The sequence below is a fragment of the Tyto alba genome, unplaced genomic scaffold, assembly GCF_018691265.1.
Source record: "Tyto alba isolate M040663 unplaced genomic scaffold, T.alba_DEE_v4.0 Super-Scaffold_9, whole genome shotgun sequence".
NCBI classification, from domain to species: domain Eukaryota; kingdom Metazoa; phylum Chordata; class Aves; order Strigiformes; family Tytonidae; genus Tyto; species Tyto alba.
In genome coordinates, this window is record NW_024881330.1 from 14,526,139 (window position 1) to 14,543,852 (window position 17,714).

General features: G+C 40.7%; 1 protein-coding gene across 1 annotated transcript in view; it reads left to right on the top strand.

The window, feature by feature from the left end:
- The window catches only part of SNTB1 (syntrophin beta 1), a 115,112-nt gene that overhangs the window by 52,544 nt on the left and 44,854 nt on the right, over nucleotides 1–17,714 (top strand). The window contains exon 2 of the mRNA XM_042785977.1: nucleotides 4,854–5,070. Within this exon, the coding sequence (XP_042641911.1) occupies nucleotides 4,854–5,070 (217 nt within the window). The remainder of the gene's footprint in view (nucleotides 1–4,853; nucleotides 5,071–17,714) is intronic.

Consider the following 17,714-nt stretch of genomic DNA (forward strand, 5'->3'; position numbering starts at 1 on the left):
AAACCTAGCAGGCAAATTCTGGTATCATGATATTGAATTAATTTTAATATGGCAGACTTTTCTCCAGCTCTGTTAAACTCAGTTCCATTGACAATAGTGTAAAATATTCTGCATTTGTGTTGGCATTGCTTGGGCACAGTTTATAAATTTTATGGCAAGACTTCTCCTTTCAGTAACAACTATCTTTGAAACCATTTGGGGCATTTTGGTTTGTGCCTTACCAAAGTCACTGAGTACTTACTTACAAGAGAACGAATGCATGAAGAGAAGACTTTGTGCTTTTCCTCTGCAAAGGGGAATTCCTTGAACATCTTTCTTTGAGCAGATTCTGACATGTTGTTCCATTTGCTTTCATACTGTAAACCTACACATCCTGTCCTCATTCCTATAGTAATGAAAGAGCTTTGCTCGGGAGTGCTGGCTTCTTTTCAGTGGTCTTTGTCTTCCCTCCTAGGAAACAGTTTGAATGTGTCAGAAGAGTCCCAGTTCCTCAGAACTGTGTCTGGCCAAGAACCTGACGAAGTTGGTCTGTAGTATTTCTGTCATTGAAAACCTGCTTCTTCTCCCCCTAAAAAAGTCATCTATGAACAGTAACAAAGGATTAATTGTGGAGACTTGGGACTTGGCAGAAGGGCGTATAAATGAAGTGCTTTCTTGGAAGCTACATTGCCTGTCTTGCAGATCAAAAAATAAATGCAAAATATTTCAATGTGTATCAGTGGATTAATTAATTTGATTGTCACTTCCCTTCCTCCTCTCTTTGTGGGGAGGGGTGCTCTGAAGATTGGAATTTTAATTGCTTGACCACAGTTTCTTATTAGTGGTGCACCAAAAGGGCATGGATTATTAATTAGTACTGAATATAAGGATCTCTGAGGTCGAACTGTAGCATCAAATGGATGAGTTTAGATAACTCTCAACTGAAACTACAGTCTATCAATAAATTGAGTTATAATAATGAAACCATTAGAATTTTTCCTCAGCCCCTCATGTTGGTTTCTGTATTTGCGGAGTACATTCTGGTGGTCTTAAAGAATGTAGCATTTTTATATAAATACATATATTTTTTTTGTATATATAAGACATGTATCTATTCTGAAGGCAAGTATATATACACATGCCTATAGAATAGTTATACATAATTCAGGGTTGTTATACATGTCATGCCTTATTTAATTTTATTAAATATTTTGGGGGTTCAATCCATTAGGTAGTTTCATAGCAAATATATAAAAACAGTGTTCTCTGTAGCTGCTTTCTTTTTCAATTGGTACCTCGATTTGTGCTACTGTATCCAAAGGGAAATCTAGCTCTTGAGTGTAATGATCTGAAAACAGAATTTCATCCACATTATTGCTTTAATGTCCAATAGTCTGTGTCATATTTTTTCTGGTTTTAAAACTTGATGATGGAAGTGAATTGTATAACTTCAGTTATATGTTAACTTCGCTGCATCCAAGATTCTCAGGTAGTGTAGTGCGGAATAAGAATATGCCTATAATACATACTGGTATCAACTTGTTTTTTGCTATGTGGATTAAGAACTGGTTAGTGGACAGACTGCAAAATGTAGACACATGTGGGGTTACCATAAATTGCTGTGTGTGTAGTAGGATTACTGTTGCATTGGTATAAAAGAGTGTTCTGCAGTATTTGCATCCAGAGTTTAGAGGTAAATAGGAAATAATTGCTGATAAAACTTATGAATCATCTGAACAGCATGTGCCTTATTTCAGCTAAACTCATAAACTGGACTTTGGCTATGGACATGCAATTATGGATGCTGATGGGGCAAATGGAAAATAGTAACTCTGAAATTTAAATAATACAAAAAATTATGTAAATGTATCAAGTTCTGCCACCTGTTCCACTCCCATATTCCATTTTTGCATTTATATGTATCCATTTGGGGGCTTTTAAAATATGAAACGCATTTGAATATGCAAGAGCCATAAAGTCTGGTTTGTAAAACCCAGCAGAATTCAGTGACGAATCTAGATAGCTGTGCTTGTATTTAGTGGGAAGTAGGAAGTAATTAGTAGAAAACTACTAAAGTCCCTTTTTTTTTTTTCTTTTTCTTTTTTTGACAGAAGACCTATATTCACTTTGGTTTTCATTTCTGTAGAATTTTGTAGGAAGATGGTGTTTAGCAGTTTACCAGTATACTAATGGGTCTTTATTCATGTAAGTATCTGGGACTGAGGAACCATCTCCTGTTGAGAGTTAGAAACTAGATGTCTGGGAGTTCAGAAATTGGCAGGAGTTTTCATAGGACATTTTTCCTCAAGGTAATTTCCTTGGCTTTTGCTGTGTTTGACACAGTCTGTGGAAAGAGGGTTGTGTTTCTGTTCTCCTCTCCTGCTTCCTCTTTCATGGGAGTTTCTGAAGCAGTGCAGCTGCCTGCCACAAATTCACTGGTGCATCGCATGGAAACTTGGATTCTTGGCACATGGACGGGACGGCTCTTTTCTTCTGTCCCCATCTCTGGGGAATTAAATTCACATTTTGTGTTCCTGCTTAGGTTTAGAGCCTAATTTTTCACTTCAGCTTCCTTCCTCCCCTGCCTCTCTCTTCTTTCCTTAATTTAAAGATGCTTAGGTCAAATGCATATAGCTGCAGCTGAAAGGATGAAAATAGCATGGATGAAATAGCTACACTGTTGAGACCTGGACCTTTATTTAGCGTCACATTTGCTGGTGTGTCACTGTAACAGAGTTCAAAAGCTGGCAGGATTACTTTTTTCAACAGATTAATTGATAATCTCTAATTCTAAAGAGAACAAAATTTTGTTTGCAGTCAGACATGATTTTTACAGCTTCAGCTGTTCCTCCCATCTAAGTTAATGACAAAGTCATATTCATTCAGTATAAACAGGAATAGATTCGCCACATCTGTGTGTGTTCAGTCTCTGTTTTGCGAAGGCTATGAGTACATCCAAACTGAGATGCCAACTGCTAAAACCAGTATCTGTATGATACTGGTTAAAACTGCTTACTTTCAGCACCTTTGAAAATTAGGTAATTTTTGGGGCACTGGTTCTGAGAGTTAGGTGACATGGATTTTTAGATAATGGAGTCCAGGTAGGTATCTACAAAAAGTTCAAGAAATCAATCTCAGCGCCTTTTGCCTTAAGTAATTTTCTGGAAGCCTGGTAGAATCCCATGCCAGCTCTTCCCTGAGCAGGGAATAAATTCATTTCAAAAATTACTCAGAATAGTATGAGGCAAAAAAATCAAAACAGCAGTGTTGTGTAGGACAGCATTTCTGATAAAGCGCAAATGAACCTCACAGAGAAATATCCTGTAAAATACTTAACCACAGGAGTCTTTATAGTTGAAGTTAACAGATTTTTTTTTTTTTTTTAAAAAAGGAGAGAAATAGCAATTGCAAGATGTGCACTAAGGTGTTTTAAAGAAAAGATGGCAACAGATGCTCACAGAGCCTGGACTCTAGTTTTGCACAGGTATCTCTCTTGGTAAAACTGTTATGAAGCGCAGTGAAAATACTGTTGCTGAAATTACTCACCTTACCTCTGGTTTTGACAGAAACACTGTTGTTCTCCACTGCTCTGAATACTTCCCTTGTTTTCACTTTGAACTGAAAAACTTCAGTCTGCTTTCCCTAATTTAACCTCGTTCACCACAATGTCCTTTTGTAATTTACCCATCTTTTCGTTATTCAGTCATTCACAGCTTCTTCAGCGGAGCTAACGCGATGATCTGCACGTTTCCTTGAAATCTTCTCTCACAGCATTTTAATAACTTCTCCAAATAAGTTCACAGTGCTCCTGCCTTTTCTGTTCGTGTTATCACTGTTTGAGTCATGGGTACAATCAAGTGGCAATAGCCAGTTAGGCAGCCACAGCTGTATACATAGGATATATATATTTAAACAGGGTGCTTAAATGTGAAGTCTTTTCTTTGTTGAGCTCCATCAGGTTTGTGAAGGCGAAGGAAACTGTGGCTGGCAGATTTGCCAAGCACATGAAAAGCAAAAGCAAAAGTGATCTTGAACTGCCAAAAGAACTCAAAACCAGGAAAAATGTTGCAATATTTGCCTTCATAAAGAGGGAAACATGAAGTATGAGTGTAAAAGAGGTATTGATTTTTGAATACATTAAGGTCATTCAGGAATCCTACATTTACTTTTCCTATCCATACTGGAAAAAAAAAATATTGGAAGAGACTGAGGAAAGATCTAATCTGACACCTCCACTCTCGCAAAAAAGTTCAAACTCAATTTTATTTCCTCGAGTGAAGGAAAAGAGGTGAACTGGTTTTAGTTTACTCCGTACATATATGTAGAAGTAGATCAGCTAAAAGTGATTCCCAGCAGGCAGAAGTAACTGTTGAGATCAGTGGTGGGACACTGACAAGCATGAACCAGAAGCAAGATGTGAGTTTGAAGCACTGGGATTATCACTGGAACATTGTAGGTAGGGGAATAATAGATTCACTGTCACTTGTTTGAATGTCTTTCTTAAAAAATTCCCTATACCTGAGCCAGCTCACGGCTCCTGTACGTAGGAATTGCTGCATGAGGGCTTATAGCCTGTCGAGTAGAGGTCAGATGGCTCTCCTGGTGTTAAAATATCTATGTGGTCTTATTTCACCTATTCTGTTCATTTCCCTTGTTTTACTCATTGCACCACACTGAGATAGGCAGCAGTCAGATCTCCATCTTACGGTTTTGCACAGTTTCCAATACCGTGATTCTGGACACGTAGAAATAATAAACAGCACTGAGGGCTGATGCCAGTTCAAAGAACTCACATGGGATGCAACTACTGAATATCCATTTATTTATTGCTTTCCTTTTTTTTTTTTTTTTTTTTTTTTCTTTCTTTTCCATAGTGAAATACATGAGAGAAGCAACCCCCTATGTGAAGAAAGGCTCCCCAGTTTCAGAAATTGGGTGGGAGACACCTCCGCCCGAATCTCCCCGCTTGGGTTGCGCCTCTGCTGACCCCCTGTCGCAGCTTTCCCTCTCTATTCACAGAGACAAGAAGACAATACCGCTCAAGATGTGCTATGTGACGCGCAACATGACGGTGTCAGACCCTGAAAACAGGTGAGCGGGGGGGATTTGCCCGGGGCTGGGTTTTGGCCTTGGTGTGGAATTGTGGTTGACCTTTTCAGGGTTGGGGTTGGTGAGCAGGAGCTGGCAATGGGCTCTGGCCACGCGCAGCAACCCAGTGAGGGGCAAGCAAGCACCGGCTTGGGAAGGGTGGGTGGTGGTGTCTGAGCCACGTGGTGCTCAGTTCAGCTTTTGGGTTGTGCTAGAGAAACTCTTCAGTGCGGTAATCCAACATTTTTATTAGAAATAGAATCTCAGGAGTTTGTTTTCATGCTGATTAGGTGTCTGCTTTTGAAGGGAAAGACTGTGTACACTAATTGGTTACATCTTCCGGACTGGCTTAATCTAATTCCACTGAATTGCATTATCTTTTCTTTGCTAATCATTATTATTTTAAGAATGGTCTGTTTTGTCCATTCAGTTCTGGGCATTAAGGTCAAGAATAGGAGAAAAGTTCCACTTACAAGGCATTAATGGGGAATTTCTGTGACTTCTTGTTTTTTTTTCATAATGTTAAAAATAGGATGAGCTTTTACCAGCACTTATTTATAACATATGTGGAACAGCTGCACCACACCAACACACTCTCATCCCTGCTTTAACAGCTGCTAATAAAAAAGGGGCCAGTCAAGTCAGTAATACAGTCTGATTCTTCCATTCAAATAAAGGCCTTTTTGTTTTTCTGCAGTGTGCTGGCTTGCCTAGAAGCTGGGTGTAATGACTTTGATTCTCAGCACTTATGTATAGGCATAAATAAAAGTTACATTTTCATTTGCAGAGAAGGATAAGGAGACGAGGGGAGAGCAGAGGAGGGTTTGGGGAGGATGGGCTCCCCTGTAATCTCTTGCACTACAATTCAGAAATTTTATCACTATCTGTGTAATTTTTCTTCTTTCTTTTTTTATATTTGTCTGACCTTCTTTTAAGATATTTTCCCCCCAACCCTGTGCTTTACTGTTTAGTATTGCTTTACTTTTTTCTGCTCTTCATCTCATCAAGTGGTTACCACATTGTCAGTGATAACTGACCACTACAGAAGCGCTGTAAGACAGCAGTTACCCTAGCAGGCTTTCTCAAGTTTAAATTAATGTGATTATTGATCTTGGCCACTTTTTTTTTTTTTCACATATATCTGTATAGTTTAAGATGTTTAGGTTCGACAGCTGAGAGTTTGTCATACTTTCTGCCATGGAGTGTATTTTAAAAATACCCATGCAGGTTGCATTGTTTGAATCAGCACAATGTAACAATGCTTTATATGTCGGCATCATTCTTTCAGCATTTTTCCCTTTTTCTTTTTGACTGTATTGTAGCTCTCAGCTTCTGTCACTCTCCTGGTCCTCAGTTTTGTTTGAAGGCCAGGAGGACTGATCCAGAGACACACTCATTGCTCGTGATACTTCTGCAATGGAACTGACTTTTTCAAAGCGTGCTACGAGCATATGTGTTCTTAGGTGTTACTAGGAAGTAATGCGTGGGAGAGTCATATTGCTTATTATCATGGTTTTCATTTTGTGTTGCTGTCATTTCCTGTGGAAAGAGTGACTTCTGATTTTTACTGTAGTCCAACACAGTGCAGTGTACAGTCTAAACTGGATTTTTCCATCCAAGCACACAGTATCTCACCATTGTGCTAGCTGCAGTGTAATAGTAGCATCCCAACGATTCACATCTTTACCTATTTCAGAAGGTTTTAATGATTCTGAATACTGGAACTGATATTTCCCAGTAGAAGTGCTATTACAATGCAGCAATCTTTCCCACTGGAATATATTCCAAGATAGTAATCTGATTCCACAAAAATAATTTGATCTTCATTCACAGCAGAGCCCAAACCATGTCCTTACATGCTTATGACATTTCTGTTTCATAACCCAGTGACCTGACACACATAGATCTTAAAACTGATGGTGTCGCTTTGCTGGATGGCTTTAAAAGAGTACTGCTGGCAGGCTGTCAAAGCATGTGCTGGCCATAAAAGGGCTCCTTTGGACTATAGCTGAGCTAATTTTCATCTAAGACCAAGCGTGGACATAGAATGAGTTTTCCAGTGCAGGCTAGAGATCAAGTCATAGCAGGATTATGGGACCAGGGTGAGCTGGTTTGATGTTCAACATAAGATACCTATGTTAAAGGACCCAGAAGGAAATACCTGCTTGTTGGCACTGAATCATCTCCAGTTCTTAGAAAGCTGGGGTGAAATATGGGTTTAACAGGCATAGAGGAAGTTACACATATGGTTTTCCCACTAGAGCTGGTAGCTCTGCATAGGATTTCTGCTTCTCCTTGAAGACTGGATCCAGTTAAGAGATTCCTATGTCTGTGTCTATGCTGAGATGGTTTGGTGAGCCTGCTATTTCAGAGCATGAGTGAAGTTTGGTGCTTTTAGAAACAGTGGTTCTTAGATGTCTCCTTCGCCTGTGTGTTCACTGTGAAGGAGGTAATGAATTGTCTGCTGTTACCTGATTTAAAAAGCTGTTAGGTACCAGATCCTTAATACAAACCAATGCCCAACTTAGTGTGCAGGAAAATTTTTTAATAGTACAAACATGGCAAAAGGAGAAAAGATGCTGTGCATCTTAGTGGCATCTATGTCATTCTCCTCTAGATGCAGTGACCATTGCTATATTTTAGGCTGGAAGAAACTCGGTTAAAATAATTACTACTTAAATATGATGTTTGCCTGCATTTTTACTGATAAGTGTCCTTGGTGGTAGCATTAAAGGTTTATGTCAGACCTCTCCCAATGAAGGGATGTGTGGGAAAGGTCACAGCTAGTAATACCAATAAGCAGTAAATCTTACTGCAGTGTAAAAAAAATTTTCATCAATTTCTGGTGATGGTATTAAGGAATAGGAGGAAAAAAAAAGGAGATAGGTCTTTGAGGTGAAACTTGTTCTGTTGGTGCTTTTAAAGTTTTGGGACATAATATAGAGGTACTTCTGTACACAGCACAGGAGACACAACATTCCCTGGAGAAATGAGGTTGTGCTGCATGGAGTGAAAATGGTTTTTCATCTGCTTTTGACATCACCCTAAAATCCTTCTTGCACTTCATTCAGCCAAACCCAGGAGGTGTGGGCCTGATCCTGCCAGCAGTTAGTGTGCACAGATCACGCTTTTCCAGTGGCAGGAGTATGGAGCAGTGTGATCCTTACAGGGAACTTCAGCAGGGATCCAGTCTTAAGGATTGCATTACTTGCTGGCAGGATTTGATCTTCTGATGGGAAAAGTTTGCTTTGGTTTTGCAGCTAGGAAAAATGAGCCAGGGACAGGTTCCCAGCAGGGCGGTGCCGGCTGCACGTGGTGGCAGCACCACAGCAAGTCCCGGTGCAGTTCATAGGCTTCACACCCAGGATGTGGGGAGAAGCAGAGAAAGAACTTTTCTTACTTGTTCTCCATTTCAGGGTTGGACTGAGGGTTATGGTCAGAAGATAAAATTGAGCAGGTACGTTTGAAAGGTGGTAGAAGAACTGTGCTGAAATGCATTCATCTCGGGCTTTGCGCACTGAGCTGCGGCTGGGAATTACCTGAGCTTCCCCAAATGACAGGGAGGTGCGAGGCAAACTGAAACCTGCTTACTGCAAAGGCAGTTAGAGATTTCAGCTGCTTCACTACTTAGATATTTTTTTTTTTTCTTCTGCATTGGGAAGTACTGATTCACTGAAAGAAGTATTTGCAAGACTTATTACAAAGCTGTCATTCCCCAAATTGATTCCTTTTGCACACATTCTTTTAAAATATTAACAGACATAAGAAGTTCACAGAAGAGCATGAAGATGAAATAAAAAGACAAACATCTTTAAGTAGAAATCAGGGAGCTGTGACATTAGTATAGGACAGCACTGTCCCCAAATGGATTTCTTCAATGTTTTTCTGATGCATTTTCAGCTATGAGGCTGATTGATTATTTATATAGATATGATGTTTGGAGTACTAGTAGAAACTCTGTGCCTTTTCAGTAAAACTCTACGAAGGATGACCACATGTAGTTTGAGACCTGTCAGCGCTCTCAGTTTCACTGCTGATTGAAAGCATAACTATTTTTCTTTAAAAGGACTGCAAGACTTGACATGTTCAGACCTGACATTAGGAAGCATTTCTCTACCAAGGGGGTGATCAAACACTGGAACAGGCTTCCTAGAGGGGTAGTCGGTGCCCCAAGCCTGTCAGTGTTTAAGAGGCATTTGGACAATGCTCTTAATGACATGCTTTAACTTTTGGACAGCCCTGAAGTGGTCAGGCAGTTGGACTAGATGATCATTGTAGGTCCCTTCCACCTGAAATATTCCCTATTCTATTCTATTCTATTCTATTCTATTCTATTCTACTCTACTCTACTCTACTCTACTCTACTCTACTCTACTCTACTCTACTCTATTCTATAAGAATGACAGACATTTATCTCCTTCACCTCTTCAGTCTCATGATGGTATAACTTAAGGGTGATGGAGGGGCCAGTGAGGGAAGTGTTAGGCAGTGCAGAAGAGTCTGGACACCTTGTTGCTGAAAGCTGGCCCGTGCCTCCACCCTGCCTGTTTCCTGCTTGGTGAGCAGGACCATACTCTGATGTTGCTAGGCACGAGCTAGCCACCAGTAATCAAAGCAAATGCTGGATTCCACATGAAGAACAGCGTGATCTAGGTGTGCAGCTTTGCAGCCTGGTCTTTTTACCTGCTGACAAGGGAGCAGATCACCCAAGTCATGTACCTGTCGTGGGGCTTGCAGAGGGCAGGGAACTGCAGTGGAGGGTGACCATGGTACCAGGATTGAATTATGGCTGCTCTTGTGGAATGTAGGTCCCATTTGTCTTGCTTTTTGCCTCTTGACTCTTAAGAGGTAGTTTGGCAACACTAGGCTCAGCCAGTGATGCTGTCATGATGGGGTGAAGTACTGGGCAAAGGCTGAGCCCTAAACCTGGGACTAAGGAGGTGATGAACCTTTTTCATCACTGTGCTGGCACCACTGTAGCACGCTGGAGTTGTGTCAGCCCTGGAGAGACACCAGTGGTTCTGTGGGGCTTCCTGGGGAGGAGGAGATCTTCCTTTCCTAATGGACCGTACCTATTTAGCAAGACTGGCTTCTGGTTTAGGAAACTTGGGTGTTTTTTCTGTTACTGTATGTTGTAAGTGGGCAAAAGAAAGAGAAAGGTCTTAGGTATGCATGGGGGTTAGACCAAAGGTAAAGATACTATAATGGGCACATTACCAGCATAAAGAAATCCCCTTCCACACCTCCTGAAGGAATTTCTGCCTTGCTCCTTGTGATGTTATTGAGCTACTCTATGGATGTAGACCAAATCTCTGTGAAATGGAGAGACCATACTTAATTTGCAGTGTTGTTGTGAGCTATAGCTTGAGATCCTTGGATGAAAGGCACATAGCACTTAATTATCATTATTGGTACAGACATGTTTTACTATTTGAATATCAATAAGCCCTTTGAAGAAGTCATTGAGCCTGATTGAGTCAAAAGTCCTGATTTATATCAAGAATTTTTGTTACTGTTTATTTCTTTCCTGATGGGCTGTGTTTATTATGTGTTTAGTTTACTATTAAACTAGGGGAGAAATCAACAATCCAACATTAAAGTAAAGCTACTTGAAAGGATGTAATTCAAATCCAGAAAAGAACAAAAATTACGATAATCAGGGTGAAACTGGTTGACTCTCCCCTCATCCTTAAACCCCCCTGTTGTGCTATACTCTGTGTATGTTCACGGTCTGTTACAGAAGGATGATCTACCACTGTGAAGCACTTTGCATCCTTGCCCACAAAGTGTCATGAATTTAAGGTCAAGATGAACATGGGGTTTTAACCTTAGCTCCCAACTGTTTTACTGTTAGGGATCCAAATCTTCCTTCTGTGTAAAGCTGAATGTTTCTTGTCATGTTCTTGTTTGTTTATAGTACTAGAACTGCTAATCTGCCCCCAAAATCTGCTCTTTACTGGAAGGGATGAACAAGTAGGCGTCACCTGAGATTTATTTACTGTTCTCTCTTTTCAAGACTAGAGGAGTTAGGTGATTTAGCTGAAAAGGCATTTGCAGCATTCCCTGCAATATCCTGAGGGTAGGAGAGGGAAGAAGTTGGTGTGTGGGGGAGCGGAGTGGCGTGGTGGGATGGATGAATGGCTGTGACATGGGGAAGGCCTCCTGCTCCTTGGTACATTACTATGTCTTCTCTAAGAGCTGCATGGCTGTGGGACCCTCCTTGGTAGCCAGGGTCAATGCATTCAGGGCTAGGGTTGTCAGAAGAGAAACCCATAAGATTGCATTTCTTCTCTTATAACAGAATTTTGGGGCAAATCATTAACTCCTAGAATTAATAATTGTTTCAGACTAGGCTGTCTGACAGTCCTCTATCATCTACATTATCTGACTTTTGGTCAGCTCTGTAATTGCTGGTGTATTTTGGAAGCTTCGGTCATCTGTCTTGATAAGGGTCATTTTTCCAATCCTGTAGGAGCTGGAGCTCTGAAGCCTCTAGGCAGAAAGGGTGAAGGTTTTGTTTTGTTATTTTCATTATTAGGAATAGTTATATTCCATGATTTGTGAAAGTCTCCACCAGCCATTTGGTTTTGCTCAGGGTCATACAGAATTATGTTTTAGCCTCAGTTTCTTCTCAGCCTTCTTGGAAGACCACTGAGATCAGACACCTCTGTAGGACTGTCCCTTATGTAGAGAGGAGCATTTTGGTCTTTTTGGAGTCAAATCACCAGCTAAGATTTTTGGAAGAAAAAAACCCCTACCAAACAACCCAAAGGCCATTTTCAACAAAGCAACCTCAAGAGTACTCATTTACACAAACACATCAACAAACTAGGTTGAACTTTGAATGTTCATTTATTTCACGTTTAATTTTTGTGTTGTTAAATCATGCTAAAATAGCTTTCTAATGTCATAAGGCCCTTCTGTAGTCCCTGGGCAACAGTTTGAGAAGTGAATTGCTGGGTGAATGTGCCAAGATTTGGGGACAGAGTAGAAATCCCTGAGTTTTCCTGTGGGGTGTTTGAGATACCAGTGTAGAACTGGATAGTTATGGCATGTTGTGACTGACCTTCAATCTGTGTGGGTTTTGGTGACTCTGGAATTAGTCATGTCTCATTTTCTTTAAAAACAAGTTGCATCTTTTGTCCTGACATAATGACATGGGGCTTTCTCCTCTCTCCATCCTTCTGGGCTGGACAGACAGGTTCCTGTTGTCATTCCCATCTCCAGCACAAATCAAATAGGAAGGGCACTGTTCCTGTACGTGTTACTCAAAAAAGTGTCTGTGCATGCATGCAGATATGTGAGCATAAATAAAACTTTGTGTATGTGTGTGTGTGTCTATGTGTGAACAGGGCTGAATGTGACCTGACAGGAATAAAATGTGTCACAGTGAGTGGGTGGTGAGGAAGGATGTGCGTGGTGTGGAGGTGGCAGTAACCAAGGCTGGCAGAATGCTTTCAGCTGGATTTTTGATTAACAAACTTTTAACCAAAGTCTTTATTTTCTGTGAAAATATTTAAATAATGAGTTAATGGAGGAATATAAAATATGCTTGTGGGTTTTGGTGTTTTATTTTGGGTTTTTTTTCAGCCACTGCTTCAGTTAGGGGAGTTTTGTAAATGTCAAATAATTTTTATTTTTTCCAACCAGCTTCAACTGTAGAGGATTGAGCTGAGGAATAGAAATAAGAGCAAAGGAATTGGAAATGAATCAGGGGTGGTGAAACAAGAAGAAGAAACTGCCTTGAGAAATGCATGGAGGGAAGGGAGGAGAACAAATTAGAAAAGGTGGTAGAGAAAGAAGCCAGTCAACAAGGTGAAGCAAAGAACCAAGAGAGTGAGAATTGCAGCAGACTTTACTTAGTGAACAGTTTTGCAAAAAAAGAGAAAAATCAAAGCACTGAAGAGATGGAGAAAGAGAATTGCTCCAAGAAACGTGTTGCAGATTAAAGGGAAAGGAAGAGCAGTGTGAGTGCTGCAGGGAAGGATAGAGGAGGGCAAACAGTTAATCATGTTTTCTGTGTGACTGCATGTAAAGGTATGTAAGTGGTGACATTGAAGCTGCTGCTAAATAATGTTGGAGAGCAATTTTAACACCCCTGAGATGTGCCAGTCAAAGAAAGTTGATATGGAAGGGTTTCAGTTTCCTGCCATGCTCCTCGTCCCCTCAGTCTTTGTGTTATGGCATGGAGCCAGTGACAACCATGATACCCTTTTTCCTTCCTGGCTGTTGTCCTGTGCTCAGTGCTGGGCTTTCCCTCGCTTATCAGCAGGTTTGCAAATTGGATTTCAGTTTTACAACTCTAATCTGGCCTGACCTGCCATTAATCAATGAGCAGGATTTTCAGCTGGTGTGTTTGAAGCTGCTCCCTCCTGCACCTTGTGTAGCCGCTTGTATGGCATCAAATTGCAAATTGCAGCCGCAATGTGAGCCTCGGGGGGTGGGTTGCCTTTGTCAGTACCCCAGCACCACGTTGGTAGGTGCTGAGGCTGGGCTTCAGTGCTTAAATTGTGCACACCAACGTGACTATTTTAATACCCTGTCATCACTTCTAGCTTTCCCATGTGTTTCTGCTGTTGGAAATTCCTGTTTTCCAGGGAAAGTTACGCTGAAGTTGTTACTTCTTCTCATTACTTACATACAGCTTTTCCATTGATCTCTGAGTCTATTCAATGAGAGGATGAGCTTACTGCCAGTAGGGAAAGTGCTGGGAGGTGAGCCATGCCTGCCACCCCCGAAGAGGCCGGCTCCCAGGTGGTGCTCTCTCCCCAGTGTTCAGAAGCCAATAATTGATCCAGAGTGAATTTGTGGTTTTGTTGTTGTGGTTATTGAACAGTTTGGCTTCTGTTTTGATTCACTTGGCAACTAAACAGTCATCCCTTGGATTTCTTGATCATGGAAGCCAAAAAGTAGATGTATAAAATAATGAGACATTGAGACGCACTCTGTTTAGATGAGGTGGACCTGCTATTTGTCTCTTCCAGTAAGACTTTCTCCCATGACAATTCATCCAGAAGACAGAGCTGATCTACCAACAGCCCTGCTCATTTGTCCCGTTTCCCTGTTAATTTTCATCTATGTTCGTGGATCATGTCCCCTTCTTTCCCCTGCGTCCTGCTACAACACTGCCTAACGGCAACAGTGGTGTTCCTTGTTCCTTCTCAGAAGACTTCTAATTCTTCTCCAAGCCAATGTTCTCTTATTTATACAACAGTATGAGACTCTCCACCCTTGTCTCAATCTGAAGGAGTCGTTCACCACAATTACCAGCTACCGTCAGGTGCTCTTTGCTTAGCCCAGACACAGCTCTAGCTGCAGAAAGTTTGCTTTGCTGCAGAAGGTGCTTCGAGGTTGGCTGTGGCTTTGCTAGAGGTGCAGCTTTTGTGGCCGAAACATTTTTTTTTTTTTTTTCCTAGCATTAATACACTTTCCCTCTTGCTGTGAAAGAGTTGCTTCAGGGAGTTGTGGTCAAGGTATTGACCACACCAATTACAACATCTGATCTTAAAGGTTCAGGCAGCATCTTTTAAAGGTTAAATCAAATTCCTACCATGCCTCTAATCTTTTTTTTTTTTTTTTTTTTTTTTTTCCCCAAAGTAACTGACCCCCACTGCTCTTTGAAACAGCACTTTTGCCATTGTTTGGTGCTTAATACACTGTGAAGAAGGCTGGACTGTGTATTCCTGCATTACCAGTGTTCAGCACTATTACAACCAGAATATAAAGGAAAAACTCAAGAAAGAAAAAGATAAGAGGTCTTTTGGGCAGTGCAGGGAAAGAGTTCTGCTCCTTAACATCCATAGACATTTAAAAGCTATTAAATGACTTTTGTAGTTGTTCTGGGTAGAGAAGGCAGCATGTGATGGGCTCTGCAGATCGGTCAGTGTCAGCACACAGCGGTGTGAGCAAGTCTGTTACAGAACCAAATCCCTTCCTTACTTGCATGCAGCACAACTACGCTGATATCGCTTTCATTAAAGACCAGCTGGTGGCAAATAGAAATGAAATAAACTGTGACAGCTCATTAGTGATATATACACCCTCTGTTTGGACATCAGTCTAGTCCAGTTCCCAAGAAATTAGTATCTACATCATTTTTACCACTGTAAATTGAAACTCAGCAAGTAACTGTTAATACAGCAGGTACCGTTGTGACAGTGAGGGGACTGAGGGACTTTCACATAGAAAAATTCCACTCGATCACCAAATAGCTCTTGGAAAAATTGCTTTCACCTTCATTTAATTGCATCAAATGAAGATGCTTCTTCAGTGTATGCTGTAGAATTTGTTGTAAGCCTCACAGTCTCTCTGTGGAATATTTTCCTTGCAGATTAAACCCAAAGTTTCTATTGCTTAATTTTAATGTATTTTGTTCCTGGTTCATCTCCTGATGCTGCATGTAGAATTGAAAAATAACCTTAACAGGTTTTTAAACTTATTGCATAACAAAATGTACAACTATTCAGATATAATCTCTGATTGTGTTCCTCTAAATCCCCCCTTATGCTGTAAAGGCTTCTGTGTTTGTACACTCAGAAATTGAGAAAATTACTTACCGTGGTTTCATGTGTAGACAGTGATGAAGGAGATGGAGTGAGCAATTTGGCCCTTGATCCTTTTTTAAGTTTGCAGAGTCAGTGTCAGAGTGTTTTGCTCCTGGCTATGCCACAGCAAAATCAAAGTAGCATGATAGACTTGAATAACTCTGGCTCCAGCTTATCATTAACTTCAAGGGATTTACTACACACTTTAATCAGTCACTGAATGCATAATCTGACCTGGGAAGAGACATAAAGTGTAAATCAGTGCCGGATTTGGTCCTGAGCCAATGCTGGTGGGAGAAGTACTTTCAATAGATTTGATAAGAGGTATTTCTTAGATAATGAACACTCCTACAAAAAGAGGCCTTATCAAATATGGAATGAGTATGGTCTATCAAACATTTGCTTTCAACTTCTTCTGATCCTCTGTAAGGTAAAAACTGTGGATGATGAAGTGAGGGAGGGAGATTTGGCCTCTTATGTGGAAGGTTACAGCATTTGGAGGCACTGGGTTTTGTGTCACCCCGTGTTGTGCGGTTGGAGAAGGGGATGCTGGAAACACTCCTCGGTTCAGTGGTACTCTTTGAGAAGGAGAGAGAAAATTACTCTTTTATTATAAGGTTTGCCAAACGATCTCTGAGAAAATGTGATATCATTCATATGCATTGCCAAGCTGGAGAGATGCCGTGCATCTTGGCAGCCATCTAGAGCTTACATATAATTCCTTTGGGTTGGTATGGGCTTTATCAGAAACAGCTCCATATGCAGTATTTACATAACTGTGGTGGAGTGTGAGAATAAACACAGCTGTGGCATTGCCCTAAATATTTCAATTCAGTGGGGAATTAAGGGAACTTTATCACTGAACTGCAGATAAACAGAAGTCAGTAAGCGGTGGTCAGTTTAGCCAAGGAACAAATCAAAGCTACAATGGCTGAAGTGCTGGAAACGTTTAAGTGCTTTAGTGTTTGAGTTTACTAAGGTCACTGGTGGTTTTTTACTTTTCAAAAAATATGGAAATGCCATCAGTCATCTGTTATACAAAAAGCATCATCCAAATGGACTGGTGAATCAAAATAGCGTAGGCTGAAAGACAGAAAAGGGACGAGTTTATAGGGATGCAGCACTTGCAGCATCTGACTGCAGTCAGAGCCTATGGATTTCTGGGAAGATTTTAAGTTTCTTAGAGCATCTCTGTCCCCACTGGCTGCGGAGATGGGAGTCCTGGATCTTTAGTGGAAATCTGCAAGCCCGGTTTCCTAAAGATGATTTAGTGCCCAGATCATATAGCAATCGCCCGTAACAGAGTTCAGGCAGTTGAGGATTTAGACTTCCACCCTTAAGATATCAATAAAAAAGGTGCCCTAACTAGCAGCTTGCACAGGAATGATGCTTGCAGACCTATTCCTCAGGCTGGACCAGTGCCCTGGATAAAAGGATTCAGTTTCAGGGCTGTCAAAGCAGCATTTATTCCCATTTTGAACTCACTTTTGAGAAGTATAGCATGTATTGTCCAATCTTCCTGTCACTCAGCTCAGGGAATGAGGTAGACTTCCTGCAGTTGTTAGTACATTACCATCAGACTTTGATGACTGACAAGCAGTCCCCAAAATAGCCCGATTAGAAGTCACTGAGGGATGATATTTTAAGAATATTTTTGCAAGCACGGCTCAGTATGTATGTGTGTATATATATACTATAATATATACATTAATATCACAGTAGAATCTCTCTATATTAGAATATGCATAGTTTAGAACCCCTCAATCAGAATTAAGAGCTGTCTAAATGTTCATTATTTTAGGGGACAGAACTCTTGCACAAATACTTAAAAAGCCACTGTCAATGGAAATACACTTTGATGAAGGCCCAAGTAGTAAAATACTTCTTTGTATGTTAATCCACTTACTTTAAGAATTTAAGTGCTTTCCAAATTCGGGGGAAGTTAGTTGCCAATTGGAAGCTCTTTCAGCTCTAGAAAATTTATTTTTAAACAAAAGCCTGCTACAACTGTAACTTAAAAAGAAGTTGCAGAAGTCTGCTGCTGTTCCTTTGCAACTGAAAAAGCAGCACGTTCTTCTGAGTCTTTATAGTCCTTGTTCAGCA